The sequence below is a fragment of the Rhipicephalus sanguineus genome, chromosome 10, assembly GCF_013339695.2.
Source record: "Rhipicephalus sanguineus isolate Rsan-2018 chromosome 10, BIME_Rsan_1.4, whole genome shotgun sequence".
Lineage (NCBI taxonomy): Eukaryota > Metazoa > Arthropoda > Arachnida > Ixodida > Ixodidae > Rhipicephalus > Rhipicephalus sanguineus.
In genome coordinates, this window is record NC_051185.1 from 117,398,433 (window position 1) to 117,419,562 (window position 21,130).

Sequence of the window (21,130 nt, forward strand, 5' to 3'; positions counted from 1 at the left end):
TGGGATGGGATGGAATGGAGCGGATGGGAACAAATACAATAAAATGGAAGGTACGTCAGTCCGACCGGATAAATTGCAAAAGAATGCATGGCGACAAGCGGATGAGCGCCTGCCTTAACATTCACAGTAAACACTAACAATTCTGTGGGCAAAAATAATACGCAGGATACTCTATACGGTCACCCTTAGTAAAAGTTCCACATAATGGCCAGCTTATGTACCTGCTAAGTGCAGCTGTCATGTACCAGGATTCCAAAGGCAAGGTCATTCAAAGTTCGCACGGTATTCAGAAACCTCTTCACAAGTTCCGCCTTAGCGACACGTTCATGAAATAAGCAGAGTAGAGAATATCTCCCAGCATGCGGCTACGGCAAGTGTAGGTGCGTCTTGATACCATGTCACTGAAGCCTTTTCTTCTTTTTTTTTAATCTTTAGCACATTTCGAGCACTTACGCCTCCTCGGCAAGAAGGACTGTGCTGTCAACCGAAATTCTGTAAAGTGTCAGCGTTTCGGTCTGTGCGAAGGATTTAAGAGAACCACAGTAAATTGAATCGAGAACAAAGAGATGATTTAAGAGTGTCATGAGTGCTCTAGCTATTCGTGAGTGTCATGAGTGCTCATGAGAGTGTCATGAGTGCTCAGCTGCTCGTAAAGTGGTGCGCCTTAGAGCAAGCACTTGTTCTGGCACATCCTGTTTGCTGCAAAGTAAGCTTTCAAAACTTGACACTCTTGACGGATTCAGCGGAGTTGACTGTAGAGGGGAAAAGAAAAACTACACCATTTCCCGCTAAAGGGGACCATGAGGCGATGCGAAGCCGGAGCACTTGCACGATCGCGTTCCGTTGGCGTTCTTTGGGCATGCTACCGACCTCGCGTCCTGGAACGCGAAGAGGAACGCTACGCGCGTCTTGTCTTCCCTCTATCCTGGCCGTTAATTCTCACAGGGCGAGCGGGGAACGCAGTCGGCAGGCGTGCGAGAGGGGGGCAGCGTAGGAGAGGAGAGAGAGGGGGAGGTGGCGCGCATGCGCTGGTGCTCATCGCGGCGTTGCGCAGGAGAGAATTTCGGCATGTCTAGCCCGCGTTTCAGAGGAAGCGTGGAAAAGGGGAGGGGAGAGAAGTGGAGAGGGAAAGTGGAGAGGGAAATGGGCGAGGGGATGTGGGGAGGGGAAGTGGGGAGGGGAGAGGGGGAGGGAAGAGGGTATGCGCATGCGCAGTAAGGGTGGTCACGCCGCACTCCACCACCACCGGATTGAACTCCGCCATAAGATGCTTCGCATCTAAACTGCGAAGTTTGTGATGTAAAGCGTTGGTGAACATCGACTATTACAGCGCGTTATAGCGTCGCCAAACTGCTGTTCACGCCTATACGTTGACGCGAGAAAACATTTCTTAGGAACTCTTTGCGGACTAATTCAATAAGCGTGTCTTTAATTGTGCAGAGCTTGTAATATGTAAGCTTGGCAATTGAATTCTTGTTGCTGATGTCTGGAACATTGTAGGTCAAAATTCTATTCCCTGCGGTGCCTTTATCAGTTTCGTTAACAGGTGCGTCTACAAAATTGCTTTGGTCGTATCACTCTAAAGCAACAAACTTTATCCTATCTAGATAATTGTCTTCAGAGACGATTTCTTCCTTTTACATCAATTCAAATTCTGAAATATTCGAAGTGGGCCCCTTGCACGAGCTTTATGTCCCACCTTGCAATCTCATATAGATATTGCCAGTATACACTTAGTTCTAGCTCAATCAATCAATCAATCAATCAATCAATCAATCAATCAATCAATCAATCATTCAATCAATCAATCAATCAATCAATCTGGAACGCGCGAAGCCGCTCCAGATTGACCAGTGAAATACGAATTCAAGACTGCGGGGCAAGAAATACTGCTCTAGATCGACCAGTGAAAAACGCCATCTACGGTGGTCTACTCCGAACGAGCACTCACCTGCTACGAAGAGGTCCACGCGAGACTCCGTCACCACTGTGGCGGCGGAGGTGGCGTTGTCGCGGTAAGTGACGTTGCACACGTAGCTTCCGCTCTCGGGGCGCTCCAAGTGGTTCAGCCGCAAAGCGGGTGGGTCGCTTAGTAATGAGAAGAACGCCCTTCCCGACCAAGATGGCTGCTTCCAGTGCGTTCCGTCCACCAGGCCTGTAGTTCCCCCCGCCGCCGCCGTTGGGGACGACCAATCTGGTGCTTCGATCGCGTATACCCTTTTTGCCTGTAGGTGACCGCTGGTGTAGTAAGGGGAGCCGCCATATTCTTGGTGGGCGTGGGTGGCGACGTGGAACCAGACGGCCGTGATTGGTTCGCGGGTCGCCGTGTCGATGGGACACGGAAGTGACGTCGGTTCCCCTTCCAGGACGCTCAAGCGAATTGGCGCGTTCGGGCCGCTCTCGTCTGCAAGACAAAAGAAATGTAGCGGAATGTAAGATGTGCCTCGAATAATGTGCGTCAAAGCTTATTATATGAGTTTTCTGCTTTGCGAGGAGAGCGAATAAATATAAAATGCAAAAGTGAGCGTCTTTTGAATGCTTCCTACAGAACACAAATTCACAGTATTAGTACAACAGTAAGCTATTTGACCTATAGTGATCCCAAGAGAAAGTTATCACGAAACTACGATCGTAATTTTAAAATTTACTACTTCAGAAGAACCAAACAGTGTTGAAAAATGTGAGTGATACTGGTCATATCGGTGTAGATAAAGAAGCGAAAGAGAAGTCCGTAGTTTACATCAAACACTACTGAGCGAATGCTTCCAGTCACATTGAAACGCAGGGGAGTCGAGATATTATTTTGGGAATGTGAACTTTTGAAACCTCCAATTTTCGACAACATACGTCAACATTTCACTCCTGAACGCGCGTATTTACCATCAATTACGCGCGTAGAAAACCGAAGCAAAGGTGCCTGTGTTTTTAGCGCAGGCACTGGAGCTGGAGATTTTTGAAACCGCAAGACCACCTGTTCAGACTCATTTTTTTACATAACTAGGTGCTCCCAAGGCTCCCTAGCGTTGTGTGAGTACAGTTGCTATTGATTGCTTCCTCGGGCGCACATTTAAAATGGTCCCTCGAAAGCAGCGAAATAGAGGGGAGGTCGGCATTTCCATCGCCACTCACTGTGGGGAGAACTGTGTGAAATTATAACAGCTGGCGCCGTTAAAAAAAGTAGAAACGGTGCGGTATGCAGAAACGGGACGCAGCTGTCTCCAGTCATGTCGCAACATCCATCAATTTCTGACAACGAGACCACGCAGCGGCTCCTCCCTAATCTTGCCAAATACACGCGACAAGATTGCTGAGTCATAGCGGTGAAACGTCTTTTGCTCGCAGTGCGGGGCGGCTTCCGCGTGTCCGATGACATGTTGACGACGTGGCGAAAAGAAAAGCAAAATGGAAGAAGAGGGCAGGACTCAGCGAAGCATTTCCGCTGACACGGAACACTTCCACCGCATCCAAATTGGGCATTACATTACGCCAGACAAGGTGGCGTGCGTATATTTGATTTTTCTCTGTGGTGCTCTCGCGAAATCTCGCATTACCTCGTCAAGGTGCGTAATGGCTCCCTCGAGGCAGCCCCCATTTCCGGACCTCGTTGTATTTCCTTTTTTTCCTCTCTTTATTTCTTCACGCGCAAGGTTTTCTGTGGCTGCCATGTTTTTCTAATCTGTTTCCAGAGCTATAACCGGCCGCAGCTGCTCGTAGTAAGTCATACTTACTACGAGCTGCTGCGGTTTGTTGTGATAACACAGGTCGTCTGGATTGTTGTGTAGGACACCATTCATTCCGACTTCCTGACACTATAACCCCCGTATTCAGAAACGCTCCTAGACTTGAATTTGACTTGCCCACGCCTCAAGGCAGCGCGTTTGAATCGCGTGTGTGCTGCCTTGGCACCGCCTAAAGGCAGCGCGTTCCAAACGCGTTGAAGGCGGTGGCAAGTCAAGTTCAAGTCAAGGAGCGTTTCTGAATACGGGGTAAGGCTTGATTATCACGTGGGCTTACGTGGAAAAGTGAGCGCCTAGTATGGGGTAGGGGTGCTGCAGTTATTCTTTTTTTCTTTTGATCAAACTATGACAGCTTGTAGACGAAGTTACGGGGTCTCCCCGCGAAGTACGGTAAAAGGCGTACCCAGATAATCCTGACACTGAGACCTTCATATCGCTGAAGCATGAAAAGTAGAAATTTACGAGTATCGATACTAATAGAACAGAAGTAATAAAACTCATACAAGAGAGAACATATCAAAACATTGCACTAATTTTCTTTTTCAATACGCTGGAAAGTATTTATCCAGAGAGGAAGAGACATGAAAACGAAGAGCAGGGAGTTCAGACCCGTACTAATTTATCGAAACGTAACCGCTAGCTAACAGGTTAGCAATTATTCTCGACGCATTTCGCTTCTAGTAAATGAATAAGTTGAATAACAAAACTACGCATAATCAAATTATTAGCAATTACAAGGCTTAATTTTATTACCCGGCTATCTTGCATCGCCATGCATGGTAGCAACATTATGCAGATGCTTAGCTTGTGTGTTCACACTACTAGAGCATTGAACGATAAAAAGATGCTTGGAACACGGGATGCCAATGGAGCCGACGTTTCGGCACGTGGTCTCATCTTCTTCAAGGCTGCAACTGAAGAAGGCAAGGTCGCTTGTCGAAACGCTGGCTCCAGCGACACCCTCTGTTCAAGGATTTTTCATCGATTCAAGCTTCCACCTTCCATTGAACTTTGACCTTATTCGAACACTGAATGTTTTGCGAAAAACACTAGTAGTAGATCCATTGAGGCGCGCCCCTTCAGTAGGCTAGTTTCCTATTCTAGCTTCGTCCCTACGAAAAGCTACGTTATTCGTTTGGCAAAGAAGGATAACTCCATATAAGATATATTGGTACATATGATGACGTTCAGAACTGCCCATTTAGCTAACTCGGAGTATAGTCACGAAATTGACATTTCATGGACCACTGCATTTATTAAGTTTTCCGAAGAAACGAGACGAGGGGAAATGGTGTTTACTCGCAATTTCGTTCTGTCTGTCTCATGGCGCAATGCTCCCTCCTATGTTCTTCCTCCATGCTGGGCATCGGGCCTTCATCCACGTGCTTAGCAGCGCAGCACTTCAGTTGCCTCAGGCAACAACGACGGCTATGCATTCATATCCAGGCAGCAATGAAATGTGGCAACGCGAAATGAAAAATGACCTTTATAAAAGATCAGATTGCCTTATAAAAATTGGTTGAACGCCGGGAGACCCACGATCGAGAGAGCATCTGTTATTGGAAAGCGGCCCATGTAAATACGGATGTGACAGGGGCCCCATCGAGTAAAGTGTGTCATTGGGCTAGTTGGTATTCCGTTATTAAACTGCTCAGCGCAAAAATTTAAACGCAGTACACATCTGGTCCTCGTCTTTTCTATGTGTACTGTGCCCCATCGAGGCCGCATTTGGGTACACTCGCCGGCACAAGGTTTTTGGCATACGACGCTATTGCCGCCACCACCAAGTTTATATTTCATAACAAGCTACGCCTGAAATTTAAAGTATGAAACATCTGACGGTTAAAGAGCAATAAAACAAAATGTGTCGAACGAATAACGGTATAATCGCTTTGGGTTAAGTTACCAGAGTTAACGCGAAGTCACTTTCTTAGTAAAACCTCGTGCACAACTGAATCTCTACAGCTCAAAGGCGTAGCGAATTAGCAAAACCAAAATAAATGTACGGCTAAAAGCTTTCGTATTAGTGTAATGAAGCGTTAACTAAAGTCTTTTAATAAAAATAAAAAAATAAAATTTGATCCCATCAAAGTGGTTTGGCCGCTCCTCTGAAGACATTTCGCTTGCGCATATTGAGCGAATTGCCACAAGCTAAGCGCGTGAGCGAGGAATAGTGCTGATAACCATGCAACCATATAAAAAGCCAAACAAAAGCTTGAAATGAAAATGAAAAACTTTTACGACATCGTTTTCCATTTGCCTGGCGGTTTATGGCGCATAACATACGCAGAGTGCCCAATGTTACAAGTGGCAAACGTTCTTGAAACAGCACTCGTACACCGGCACCATTTGGAGGTAGTGTCGTACGAAAGACATCGCTTCGCATTGCGTGTTCCGAAACCATGCTCGCTTTTTTTAAAGAGATACAGTGCCGGAAATTGAATTATTCGCCACATTTGACATGCGATGTGATGCTGCGAGACGTTTAAAGTGCCGTTTCGCCCAAAGAACCCTTCATAAGAAGAGACAGGTTCAGCGGTTTTCTTTGTAACCTATTTGTATTTTTGCCGTCCGTAAAATGTATCGGGGGTAGGCAGGGATGTGTTTAAGAGCGAGTTGCGAGCAGAGCGCCATAGTTGCAGGCGTAGAAACTGCCGCCATTTCGTATCAAGAGTCTCGGTTCGTAGGGACACGCCGCTACCGAGGACTCGTTCTGTGAAAACAATAGTGTCAACGCTTTCGGGCTTCCGTGTTCGTGACCTGCTGCGGCTCTTTATAAACACCGGCCGCGATGAACGATTGCGCAGTACCTCTGTGCATGCATACCTGCGCATGCGCATTACTCTCCTTCTCTCCCTATCGTCATCTTTCTTGTAAACATTTCTCTACCGCAATAAAAAACCGAGCTACCAGGTGAACAACAGCGCAACTACCGAGACGAGGACGATGTCAAGGAGGAGGACACACAAGGTCTCGTCTCGGATACATATCGTCCTCGTCTAGGTAGTTGCGCTGTGGTTCACCATGCATCACCCCCCACTCGCCCAAATGTTCACGTGGCCGAGCTGCAAGGTACGGAAAGAGGGAGCTGCACTGCAGTGAAGGCGGATATAAAATGGAATCCCACACTCCGGCCGTCGTAATGAACCGCGATAAAAAATTTTATGGTCACTTTACTATCAGAAAGTTGCAATTAACAAAGAAACTTACCTAAAGAGACCTCATTACATCTCAAAGCGTATTGATGATTGCAATATTCTGGAGTACGCTGCCAAGACAACATGTATGATAACGTATTTTTATCCGAGCAATTCACCAGCGGAACAGGCTGACAAAGAATTGGGCAGATCCCGCGCCTTGTGGGAATCGGTTTCATGTGAAGCGGTCAGCAAGTAGTCCAATGCTGCATTCTTTTGGCGTTGAGCCAAGCGTTAAGAGGTGGATCGACAACGTTTCCGTAAGTGTAGTAGTTGTGTGCACATTGTGCGATTACCAGGGACGTCGACAACATTGGCGTTTAGAGGGTAACTGTCTGACGTAACGTCAGCACTGACGTTAGACCTCATAGGTCAGTATTACCGAAACGAAGTGTACTTCACGGTGCGATGATGTGAATATCATAAGTAACTTTCGTTAGCGTATTCCTCCAAGGTCGAGAAATGCTTCAGTATAGCTTGCTGAATCATAGGAATACAATTGCCATGTTTATTAGACTGCTAAAGAGCGGAACCAACACTGGAACCACAGACGTTAAGCTAACATGACACCTATATCGTGGGAGTACATTTGAATAGTGTTTATTGCTTTGTTATATATTTAGATAGCCAATCCCACAACCACAATTTTAACCCTTTGAGGTACACGAGACACATGTGTCCCCATGACTAGCCATAACTAAGCCAGGTGCATCTAAAGAACTGCCTCGTGGAGGTACGCATACGTTGCACATTTCACTCGTTTAAGCTAGCTTTAGCAGAGCATTGTATTTTTGTCGGCATCACGGCCTTACAAACTTCACCAGAAGTGCCGTTTGTGACGCGGGTGGGACGTCTCTAGTTTTCTTGTGTATTGACGTTGCACCGGCATTACGCCTGCATAGGGTATTTCTCCAAAGAAATTTCAGACCTGGCTTGGCTTGGGCTCGATTCCTGCTGGGATGCTAATATTTATTCTTTTTATTCGTCGGGTCAACGTTGCCGATGTCGGTTTTTCTTAAGGATCTCTCCTATAAATTACCAGCGCCTCTTTTCGGCGTTCGTGGGTATATATACGCAGTCAATCACCTGTCGCGCGTACCCATACACCGCGGTGCGTGGTAAACGAGTATGTGCCCCACATCTCTGGAGGAGAGGGTTTGTTTGACGATGTGCGCGACAGGATTTTCACGTTATTCATGTCATGACCTGACTGTCATATTCGTCAAGTCCTCTTACTCTACCATGCCAATATCGGTCCACACCAAGTTAAAGGGGCACTAAAGGCAAACACTAAGTCGACGTTGATTGTTTAAATAGCGGTCCAGAAACCTCGTAGTGCTATTTTTCTGCCAAGGAAGTGCTTATTTTGAAATAAAATCACGTTTTAGTGGTCCGCATCGCGTTAGCGCACTTCAGATCACCCGCCTGAAATCAGTCTTTCACACGCCACTGCTGCCGTGCCCAACCTTGCCCGCCTTTACTGCGCGGCGGCGTGCACTGGCGGCGTGCACCGTTTGGGCATCCGGCAACATCACATGCATGCAGCATTTTGTCGAACTTTCTGTCACAGCTACTTCACGACTGCGCAAAACACACGCGGCAGTACGCGCTACCGAAACTGCCACTGAGACGTGACAGCGTGAGCGAAGCAGGGCGCCGGGCGAAGCGCAGTTCGGCGAAAACGCAACCTTTGAACCACGCGCGCCGTTGCCCATGGCAACGCCAAAGCGGTTCTTTTTTCCATGAATCAAACAGAAACGAACAAACAGCATTTTATTACGTCTCTTGATGCACCGAAGGTTCTTTTTTTAGTGCTGCTAGTTTGATTACTAGTGATTAATCGTAGGCAGACTCTCATACGTCATCAGGATCATTTTGAAAATGTGCCGCTCGTGGCGCTCATCGTGCGATACATTTAGCTTAATTTTTCGGTAAGTAGGGCACTGCTGTTGATAATATTGCCGTTTTAGACGTTGTCATACAATGAGCTTTTACTCTGAGATCAATTGTTATTTGCCTTTCATCATCATCATCATCATCATCATCAGCCTGTCTACGTCCACTGCAGGGCAAAGGCCTCTCCCATGTTCAGCCAATAAACCCGGTTCTGTGCTTTCTGCTGCCACGTTATACCTACAAACTTCTTAATCTCATCTACCCACCTAATTTTCTGTCTCCCCTCACGTGTTTGCCATCTCTTGGAATCCAGTCAGTTACCCTTAATGACCACCGGTTATCCTGCCGACGTGCTACGTGCCCGGCCCATATCCATTTCTTCTTCTTGATTTCAACTATGATGTCCTTAACCCCTGTTTGTTCCCTGACCCACTCTGCTCTCTTCCTGTCTCTTAAGGTTACACCTATCATTTTCCTTTCCATCGCTCGCTGCGTCGTCCTCAATTTAAGTTGAACCCTCTTTGTAAGTCTCCAGCTTTCTGCTCCGTAGGTAAGTACCGGTAAGATGCAGCTGTTATATACCTTCCTCTTGAGGGATAGTGGTAGATTACCATTGATGATTTGAGAATGCTTGCCGAATGAGCCCCATCCCATCCTTATTCTTCTAGTTATTTCACTCTCATGGTTCGGCTCCGCGGTTACTACCTGTCCTAAGTAGATGTACTCCTGTACAACTTCCAGTGTCTCGCCACCTATCGCAAAGCGCTGTTCTCTGCCAAGATTGTTCCACATTACTTTAGTTTTATGCATATTAATTTTCAGACGTACTCCTCTACTTTCCGTATCCAGTTCAGTAATCATGAGCTGTAATTTGTCTCCCGCGTTACTCATCAATGCAATGCCATCAGCGAATCGCAGGTTACTGAGATACTCTCCATTAACTCTTATCCCTAATTCTTCCCAACCTAGGGCCCTGAAAACCTCCTGTAAACACGCGGTGAATAACATTGGAGAGATCGTGTCTCCCTGCCGTACGCCCTTCTTTATTGGGATTCTCTCGCTTTTTTATGGAGGACTATAGTGGCCGTGGAGCCGCTGTAGATTTCTTCCATTATGTTTATGTAGGCTTCGTCGATGCCCTGATTGCGCAGTGCCTGCATGACTGCTGATGTCTCCATCGAGTGAAATGCCTTCTCGTAATCTATGAAGGCTATGTATAGGGGTTGGTTGTATTCCGCGCATTTCTGTATCACCTGATTGATAGTGTGAATATGGTCTATTGTTGAGAAGCCTGTACGAAATCCTGCCTGGTCCCTTGGTTGATTGAACTCGAATGTCGTATTAATTCTGTTAGCAATTACTTTTGTAAATAGCTGTCCCTTTAAGGAGTCGATCACGAGAGCACTCAGACGTAGGTTGCTAGACAGACAGACAGACAGACAGACAGACAGACAGACAGACAGACAGACAGACAGACAGACAGACAGACAGATAGATAGATAGATAGATAGATAGATAGATAGATAGATAGATAGATAGATAGATAGATAGATAGATAGATAGATAGATAGATAGATAGATAGATAGATAGATAGATAGATAGATAGATAGATAGATAGATAGATAGATAGATAGATAGATAGATAGATAGATAGATAGAAACACTCAAACTGTGTTGGTTTCTCTAAGAAATGCTTATCATTTAAAAACAAGTACACAGTGTGAACGACGACATATTTTATTACATGTCCTAACCCCCAATGTACCGCCGTGGGACGGTACAGCGTGGGTGAGAAGTCATGACGAGGTCACAAATTTAGTCAGTCTGAGAGTTCATGATGACGTAATCACGTGAATTGTTTGCATCACTCGTGTTGATGTCACCGACGCCGGCAATTGCCATTTTTCGCTTTTGGTGAGGCATGTAAGTCTCTCGCTTAATTAAAAAGAACAGCTAAACTAAATGCATAAGTTGGCTTCCGGTTTCGAATCGTTTCAGGGGAATGCATAAGACACCCTGAGAGTATTTTTTTGCAACTTTTGTACCTGTGAATACTGGCATGTGGTGTCCTTAATATTTACGTTTCTTGTGTCAAGATTTCCTTTCTGCTGAATTTGCGCCTTTATCTTAGGAAATTACCTAATCTCGGTGGCCGTAAAAATGTTAAAGAATAATTTTTGAACTTCACTCTACTACCTCCATGAAATGTCGTGTTTGCGACTCCTTTATAATGACTTTGATTGTATTGTCTGGTTATAGCAACCTTAACTCAGCAACACTAAAAAGACACAACAATTACATGCGAACTGATAATCTCGACGTTATCACCTTAACAACGAGTGGCAAAAGAAACGGTGCTAACTCACCACTATTAATGCTTATCAGAACGAGACCAAAAGAAAAGTGCCAAGACTAAATTAAGGCTCTGAATGCATGAGGGCACAGATACGTGGACACAAAACTATCTCACAAAAAAAAAAAAACGCGAGGCCTGCGCTGAAACCGCAGCACAGTCACAGCGAAAGCTGGAAGAGCGGCGTTTCTACAGTCCCTTGTATCCTCTCTTGGGGCTACTAATACTAGTACACAAGCATGGTACCCACCACGCCATAAATCACAATTTTTCTGAAGTTGGGAAGCAACTACTAAGCCATTATTCGTCATTCTGCGGAGAAGCGAGTAATGGGTTGGAAGCTTTAAACGGCCCACCAGTTATGTAATTTGCGTTGGGTGACGCCCGGTCGCTATTTCCCTCTCCCGCCATGCTGTATAATATACGTTGACGTGAGATAGGGGGGGCGCGAAGAACTTTATTGAGACCCCGAGGAAAGCCATGCTGTATAACATACGTTGACGTGGTAGAGAGGGGGGGGGGGCGAAGAACTTTATTGAGACCCCGAGGAGAGAGAGAGAAAGCGAGAAGAGGAAAGGCAGGGAGGTTAACCAGACGAAAGTCCGGTTTGCTACCCTGCGCTGGGGATAAGGGAATGGGGACTAGAAAGAGGAAGAGAGAGAGAAGGAGAGCACTGCACGTGCAAAGGAGTACAATCAGTCACTGAGGCTGGAGCTTCTCTGACCTACGTGACATCAGGATCATGCGCTTATGGGCTTCCTTGGCAACTAATACAAGTGCACTTGCGAGGAACCCACTACGCTATAAATCATTGCAATTTTTGAGAAGCAAGGAAGCAGGCACTATGCCATTTTTCGTCATTCTACGGAGAACCGTGGTACATGCTAAACGCATGTAAGGCATTACGCACACTTTGTTGATGCTGTGCCTGATGACGATGAAGAATAATGGCGGAGCTCTTTGTAATGGGTTGGAAGCATTGAACAACCTACTCGTTGCGCAATTCACATTGTGTGACGCCTGGTTACAGAATTCGCGTTGTACGACGCTTGGTGTTTATTTTACTCTTCTACCACGCTATATTGCATATGCTAATGTGGTTCGTTCCGGACATGAAGCATGTATAGGACCTTTTTGCAAAGCAGTCTCAAACACCAGCATGGCTCAGAGGTTGAATACTGGGTTCCCACGCAGAGGGCCCAGGTTCGAACCTCGTTCCATCCTGGAATTTTTTTCTTATTACGTTTTTTTTCTTATTTCGAGCGATACTGGTTACGGACACCGGCGGCGGCGGCGGCGGACAACTACGGCACCAAAAACGGCCGGTGAAATGATCTCATAACAGCTTTCGCTGTAAAAACTAAATATTCAATCGAGAACGCAGCTCTGTCAATATTAGCTTGAATTCATTAAACGTAGACGTCTTTCTGTTGCTAACCTGCTCAAGGATTACACGTGTTAACCGCGAGAACAGCAATTCTGCACAGATACGAAGTAACGCACGGCCAAAAATCTGTCACAGCTTCTTCCTTACTTATTCTTCGGACTTACTAACGAACTACGGAGAGTGCTAACGAAATAAGCGCTCTCACCGTAACTTCATTTGAAGGCCCAACCTCTGTGGACTATACGACGCGTGCGCCTTGCATTCATTTTGCCGGAAATTAAAACGTGCTAGCCGGCTTAGCGAAGTTACAGAACAGCAGCAACTTCAAAGCACGCAGACACCCGCACTGGAAAAAAAACGTACCTGAGGATCTCCCACGCGAAGAGCCTGCGAAACGAAATGCACGCGTACTTCCAATGCTTTCCAATAAACTGACCTTATTTTTTTGCGGATTTTTTAATTGTGGCAGGACGGTGCAATTTTAAACCAGCAGCTACCACTCATTAAATCACTACACTTTTGGAACTCAATCTCGCACATAACAGTTCGCCACAGAGAGAAAGAGAGCTCTTTATTGAAAAACAGAATTCTGCCGGCATATATAAAGGGGCGTACATGCTGCTCTGCTTAGGCGAAGGAAGTTGAGGACAGAAAGACCATAGGAGAAGGAGGGCAAGAAAGGATGTGCTGGTATGCAGCTTTTTTACTAGTCCAGCGTTACCCTTTTATTTCTGTTTTCCGATTTCCACACCTGACATTGTTCTGTGCAGAGCGACCGAAATGACACTGTTCTGACTTCCTAGGCCGCAGTAATGAAAGTCGTACATCTTGCAGTGTATCGGTAAAACGCACTTCGTCCTTCGTCGTTTTCCACGGCCATATGTGCTTCCTGCATAGAATTTATTTTACTGTCATGGCTTTCTAGTATCGCCTTTATTGCATTTCGTCCAGTCTTAGAGCGTTTAGTGCTGAACGGGATATTTTTTTCAAAGTCCATTACCGTTCTCGGAATGGAAATACGTGTCCGCTGAGTTTCACTTACGGACGATTTCTCGCCACGAAGTTTTGCCCACTGATATACGAGAACGCTGTTTTTTTTTTGTTCTGTATGTATCTTTTTCTTTCCACCAGTGTGTAGATTGCTTGTTGTTTTATTTCTTTCGTGACCATTTCTTACGGGTCCAGTTTCCAGCTGTTTCAAACAGAGTTCTGCCTCGGGAATGTGGGGTTCACCGATGCGTGAACCTTTACTGTCTCCTTTGATGGCTTTCTCTATATACATCACTAGTTTCGATAGACGTTCTGCATGCTAGACATTGTTGAAGTGCCGAGATCTTTTCACTGCAGGAATCCATCGGAAAGTACGATAATTTTGTGCCCCGGAAAAACGAACACTCCCCTGGCCATGGAGGCCACGCTGCCACACCTTCTCGGGTAACTGCAAATGCTTGCCGCGGCATGCACCTGCCTGCCGCACGGCCTGAATCCTATTTAAGGCGATCATTACTATCAGAGAGTTTTGGGATGGTTGATTAGCACAATTTATTTATATTGTTGCCTTGTTTTGACTATTATTTATGTATAGCAGTTTTATTTTACTCCTCCCGGTGAGAGGCCACATGCGTGCTTCCTTTGACGTTGCCTCTTTCCGCTGCCTGCAATTTCGCTATTTGTTCCTTTCCGGGTGAAGCGGCCATAGGTGAACAAACTCATCTCCAACTCAAATCATCTATCCCGCTGCACTTATAGCTCTCTGCACTGGATTCTCCTCGACTTTATTCCAAATTCAGGCTTACGCCCTATCATTTAAATTATGCCGTAGAGCATGCCGCGAAAATTAAAAAAAAAATCAGGTTATGCTTTGTGACAAAGTTGAGTGAACTGCTAAAAAGTCGGCTCGCATTTTCTAAACTTTGTGCGTGTATTGCGGAGTAACTGACGGTTCTGTACTTTATATTTCCTCTTGTTATTCGTCTCTTATTCTCCCTATTTTTCCTTTTCTTCAGCGCAGGGTAGCAAACCGAATATTGTGATCCGGTTAACGTCTGTGCCTTTCCCTTCTGTCTTCTGTCGGTGACCATTCTGGAGCGTTTTTTTTTTTTTTTTTTTGCCTCCATACGCCTGTATAATATGGGTGCCAGGACATGAGGGTCTACAGGGAAATGAAGCGGCCCATGCCGCTGCCCGCGAGCACGTCAGCCGGGCTGTCCTTGACCCACAGGATACCCGACCCATGGCTGAAGAGGTGGAGGCGGTACAGAACACCTATTCGTCGCTACTTCAACACTACAGACTGGAGCGACGGGTGTACCCTCCACCACATCCAAAACTGACTAAAGAAGAAAGCGTGATCATCAGACGCCTGCAAAGCAACACACACATACATGGAATATTAATGCACCGCCTCTACCCAACGAAACATAGCTACATGTGCCCGCTCTGCGGCGTACCGGACACCCTGGCACATTTGCTCCTGGAATGCCCGTGTCATGTAGACCTCAGTATGCAACCGGAGACGGACGTCAATCCAGCATTAAACACGAACGACGACCACCTAACCGAAACGTGGGAGGCCAAGCTCGCCCTCGAGGACCTGGAAGACCAGCGACAACTTGTCATCAGGGCCAAGAGGGCAGTTGAAGCCAGAGGGTTCCTGGACTAGGGAGCCCTCCCACCTTAGGGTGATACCGAGCATCGCTCGGAACACTGTTTCACAAATAAACGTTTATTTCTCTCTCTCTCTCTCTCATCGCTTTCTAAGAGGTGTACGATGGAGTTCAATACAATGTATAGGATTACTGGTTCTGCGAAAGCGATAAAAATTTTGTACCGATAAAATCACGTTAGAGTGACATTATTATTATTCCTCGACGATTTGCATAATTCATTCTCGCTGCCTCTGTCTCTTTTCAAATCTGAGAGAATTATCAATAATTAGTTGCCACCAATCAGAAGCCGGCCATTTTCATCGGGAACTCCTGTCGCCCACTTTCTGTAAAGCGAGTTTTTTAACATAAAGGGTCTTTGCGCTGTAAAGCCAACTTTAAAACGCCCAGGTAAGCGAATTTGACGCCGTTCTTGTTTGACGCCGTTCTTGTTTGACGCCGTTCCCGAATGCATTTAACGTGTTAATAGACGCATAATATGTATTTTGGGTATTTTAAGTCTCTCGCAAGTGTTTCTGACAGCTTATTAGACGGGGAACCCGTAATGCTTGCAACGTAACTTTTTTTTTCGGGAAGTATTCATGAGGTGACTCGAATGAAAGGTCAATATATGCGGGATCTTTTTCATTCGCTCGTTTATGTCAGAACATATGGATTAGTGACAGATGCCCTCCTCGGTTTAAACAAGAGATACCGCCTATTTTCCGATGACGCGAAGCGGCCGTTGATTAACTTGTGTGGTTTTGCGAACACGCGAAGTTAACCGACGAGCAAATCGAAATGCCCTTATGTGACGCGTCGATGTTGGTTAAAAAACGTTGCTTCTAAAAGCTGACTCCCCCTCAAGTGTGTCTGTGAGTACGTCGATGAAAGATTTTGTGCAGACGTGTGGCGACTAGCATTTTATGCCCCCCCCCCCCCCCCTAAGGTCCCGCGCACAAATGAGGCGTAGCAAACTGCAGGCTTAAGTTTATTTAAGAGTTTGCGAATGTCCGTCCGTGACAACAATAATCATTTCTTATGTAGGAGAGAGAACGGACACAAATCACAGAAAGGAAATAATATTAATATTTGGGGTTTTACATACCAAAACCAAAATATGATTATGGGGCGCGCAATAGTGGAGCGCTCCGGAAATATTGACCATCTGGTGTTCCTTAATGCGCACCTAAATCTAAGTACACGGGAATCCAGCGTTGCACGTCCGTCAAAATGTGACTGCCGCTGCCGGGTTCGAACCCCTCGACATTCGGGTCAGCAGCCGAGCACCGCAACCACTCTACCACCGTGGCGTCTAGAAAATAATAGGAGAAAAGGAGAACACAGCAGCATTTATTTTTCGAAAAGGAACAAAATGAACATTTGGGTAAGGCACTGTGCACTCTAAGCCAAAAGAGAGCAACGGGGGTATAGGGGTTCCTCCTTTGAAGAAGCAAGTGCATTGCCACTCCCATTACTCTCAAAAAAGGAGCAACGGCAAGGGGATGAACGGTTAGTCCCCCCACTTGCTCCTTGAGGACCAACTGTTACTCCTTCCTGATGCTCCTCAAGGGAGCAACGGATGCTCCTTCCTGTTACTCCTTACTTTCTTCTTGGGCCAAAAAAAATCGTTTTTGATTGACTTTTAGAGCATATTGAGGTTTATACAGATATTTGTTTGGATGTACAAACGATATACAGACATATCATTCAGAAAGAAATTTCAGAAAACTTGCAACAAACACACAGGATTCGAACTCGCGACAACTTAATCGCCATGCGCGCACGCTAACCACTACGCCACCAAACGCTACGGCGCCGTCTGAAAGGAAACGGGGTTATGTAGGTACAGACGGGTCGTTGCGCGTTCTGACACGTTAGTGAAATGAGCATAGGCGTGCAGAACCAGTGGGGATGTTCAAAAGAGAATAGAAAGTAACAATGTAAACATCTGAAAACATCAAGGTAATGAGTCTCTCGCGAAAACACAGGCTTTGCCGTGCTCCCTTTACGCTAGCTAAAAGGCCAGTAATTTGTTGTTTTTTTTTTTGCTTTTTTGCCCGGAGGTGTGTTTTCTCCTTCTTTATTATCATTGTTAATATTAATATCAATATTAATAATATTTTTTTTTTTTTGCAGAAGAGTCGCCTCCCCTTTGAAAAGACAACACCGCCCGAGCTGATAACGTCCATTTGCTCTGAGATTAAACAAAAAGTCAAACTACCGGGCCAGATTGCGATAACTGCCCTCCCGCCAAAATCAGCCAGTGACAAGGTAGAGATAAGGGGTGGGGGGGAGGTGGCGGCGTTAGCTCGCTGTCAGTCATTCTGCGCATAGCGATATAAGTGTGCGTTGCGCGATCTCTGCTGAAACCCTGCAGTCGGGGCTTTTGCTGCTTTGTACTGGAGACTCCCGTTCAGCATAAAACCGCAAATGTAAAGTCTATCAACTGTGTACTTCTCTCAACAGCTTGTTTGTGGTGAAGTATACACGGAGTCTCGTGAAGCTTCGCATTTTATTGCCACATTCTCAGGCTATATATTTATGCCAAATGTACGCAAACACGCCATTTAACTTGCGACGAAAGCAGCTTCAGGTGCTGGCGTTCTAGTGCAACCATGCCTTTTATTAGGCGCTTTTAGTTTGTATTAGGGGCTTTTAGCTTTACGTTACCGTGTTACGAGTTGCCGGAAGGAATCTGCGCATACGCGGGCCTTTACGGAAAGTGAACTACTCTCCGGATGGACTTTACGTTTATGGCCCTATCTCGAAATTCACCTTCGTTCGCGGCTACTCGCGATACCCGCTTTGCCGAGGCGCCAGCCGCCGAGTAAAAATAAGCCGTAGTGCGAGCGCCAATTGCGATTACTTTGTTTCAGCGGCTAGAGTCACTAGAGTGACCGAGAAATACAATACCGAAGCCGTAAAAACGTGAGAAGCCTTGACATAAGTACCCCGACAGGCTGGATAGGTGACGCCATCTAGCGGGAACAAGGTGAACCAGGCAAGCAAAAATTGTTACTGCAGAAACATCGTGCGTTCTACTTCTGGTGTAAATGCCTTGCCGCGGTATAATCATTTTCAATCATTTTTTTCCTCAAAAGCACCAGGCGAAAACAAACGTGTCCATGACTATGGTTGCACGAAGCGTCACAAGATGGCGACACCATCGTCGGATAACCCGGTATTCTACAGCCCTTTGCTTATACCGGGACACGCTTAAAACCCCTCGTAATTTTGCCGCAGCGGTGATACAATCTTATATAAATTAAAGATAATTTAAATGCCGTTATCATCAACATTTCATGGTTTATTCAAACGGAAATGTATCTCTTAACGTAAACGTTATCTCTCATACGTTATCTCTCATACGTAAACGTTTACGTATGGGGGGCTAAAACTTTTCTAAGACATGTGTTCCGGTAACACGGTAACATTAAAAAATATGCGTAACGGCTAAATGTCCCTATTAGCGTGCGTATCTCGCTGTTCAGTTTAGAAAAAGTAGTTTCCTTACGCCAGCCCGCAAGAAAATGTGGCCCATGCATCGACCGATACAGGGCACGTCCTGCAGGAGAGCAACGGTTGCGCGCCGAGACCAACTGTTGCTGTTCGTCCTTCTGTTGCTCCCTTCCAACCTAACATTAAACGGTTACTCCCCCAACTTGAGACATGTCAGCCACCTTGTTCCAGTTGGTCTTTTTGGGGAGTAACAATTGGTCTTTAGGACTAAAACCCGCAGTTATTCTCTTTTTTTCATTTTTGGCTTAGAGTGTGAGCCTTTGACACACAAAACAGCAAAGGGAAGGGTTGCGAGTCATCCTCAATGGCTAAGAACTTTCCTTAGAAATGAAAGACCATACATAAAAACGGTTTCCGAAACAGATTGGGGGATTGCTAAACACAAACAGCCGGACGTGGTCCAGCAGGAAAGAAATTAGATTACACTGCGACAATGACGGGTTTACAGGTCGTGCCACGTGAACAAGTGATGAACGGAAAATGGAAGTGGACAGCAGCGTGTAAAGACTGTAATTAGAAGTGATAGCCGTTGCGGCATTGATATTAGGACATTGTTCCGCGGTCTCGCAACTTGAACGAATTAGCAGCCGCAACCTCCTTCACGTTGTTACGCTTACCGCCCCGCCTAGGCTTCCTCCTGTTTTAGAGTCGGTTGTTTGATGTGATGCACGACGGGAACTGAATGTCTGTGTACACAGGAGTGAGCTTACAAAGGGCGGCGCTAAAAAGGTGCAGTGCTTCTGAGTATTCGATCTTGCGCTTCTGCAAACCCGAACGTCAGAACTGCTATCGAAGAGGCAGATTCATATGCATCATAAACTTAACTTTAGACGAATCCCTCATTTACTGTTGTCTCGTGGAAAGTACGTGATGTGACTTTTGAGGTATAGACAAAAATAGCAACATATGTGAAGGTATAATTGCTACGACCAACAACGAATCCACTTTGACTAGCCAGTGCGTGCTGATGTGCAAATGTAATATCCCGAGTAGTTTAGTAACACATGCCTGTTTACTTGTTTGCCCTTTAAATGTGTCAAGGCGGACAACGTTTGGCATATCTTTTAAATTTCCTTTACGCGCCCAATGATTCACGTAGGTTTCCTTAGAAGCTTCCAGGACACACTCTGCCACTACCAACGAGGCTTGGAAAACTGTAACCGCGCATGTACGGTGGCAAAACATTTGTTCATCGCTACCCGAGCGGTTAACGGCTGAATACTATGACAAACGAATCGCAGCCCAAAAAAATGGTCACATTCAGAAAGGCACCCATGGGCACCTCTGTCTCTGTATTTCACGCTGTGCTAGTTTTGTCACGTATTACCGACCTAATGAAGCCTGTACTCTCGAACAATTCGGCGTGACAATGTACAGGGCCCACAACTTGCGCAGCCTATTGTATCTTTGTGTGTTCCGAAGTTGGTTTCGATTTCAGAAGGTGATTACTGGAGTTCGAGCGTGAGAATAGACTATCTACTGCACGGTTTTGGTGGCGCGTACTGCAGACATGCGCCAATGGAGCCGCAAAGTTCGCGTCGTTCTCACTGAGACCCTAATCGGGTCCCGCAGACAACGGCGTCGCTCGCGCTGCTGAGAATACAGAATAGTCGGTGAACAGCTATTTCTTCATCCCACGTCTGTACTCTATGGAAGCTGGGAAGTTAGTTCGCGTACTCCGATAACTATGTGCTATAGAGAATCTTTCCTCTCTTCTATGGCATCTCTGTATATACCTCTCTCTATCTTTCTCTCCTTTTCTCTGTGTGTCTCATTGTTCGATGAGGCGACGATGACGTTGTTTGTTCTGAGGTGGCGTTGGGTACAAGTATGCGGACAATTCGCTAGTCGTTCGCCTCACTTGGTATGCAGAGACATGTCGCGAGGAAGTGCGAGAGCTGTTTCGGTCTCGGGCTCCAGCACCAATAAATTATGTCACAATAAAAACATGTGGCCCAATAGTTTATGTAATGCTATATAAAGACTCGGTATTGTTCAGTCAGTCAGTCAGTCAATGAACTTTATTTTGGTATTGTTCTACAGAAGATCTCCGTTCTTTGTGTGGCGTTAGTCGCTCTAGTATTTATACATTTGTGCATCTTGGAAGCGCGAAAGTTTGCGCAGCTTGCACTGAGTCGCGCAAGGCTGGGGCAGAGCAGAGCTGGTCGGCACTCGGGTGGTCCCGGCCTGAATAGGCACACTTGCATTCACACGCCGTTGCGCGAAGTGTTGACGTGATCACATCGTAAATCATGAGCGTTGGCTAGGTATCTATTGGGTTCGAGTGGGACTCGCTTGGCAATCACGGCACCAAGTAGCTTAGTTACCTTAATAACTTTAATTAGGTTAATTACGCGATAAAACTTATTCGGTCAAATTTGCATATTCGAGG

General features: G+C 46.0%; 1 protein-coding gene across 1 annotated transcript in view; it reads right to left on the bottom strand.

The window, feature by feature from the left end:
* Positions 1-21,130, bottom strand: part of LOC119406685 (uncharacterized) — a 123,116-nt gene that overhangs the window by 63,756 nt on the left and 38,230 nt on the right. Inside the window, exon 2 of the mRNA XM_037673416.2 lies at positions 1,952-2,443. Coding sequence (XP_037529344.2) covers positions 1,952-2,443 — 492 coding nt within the window. The remainder of the gene's footprint in view (positions 1-1,951; positions 2,444-21,130) is intronic.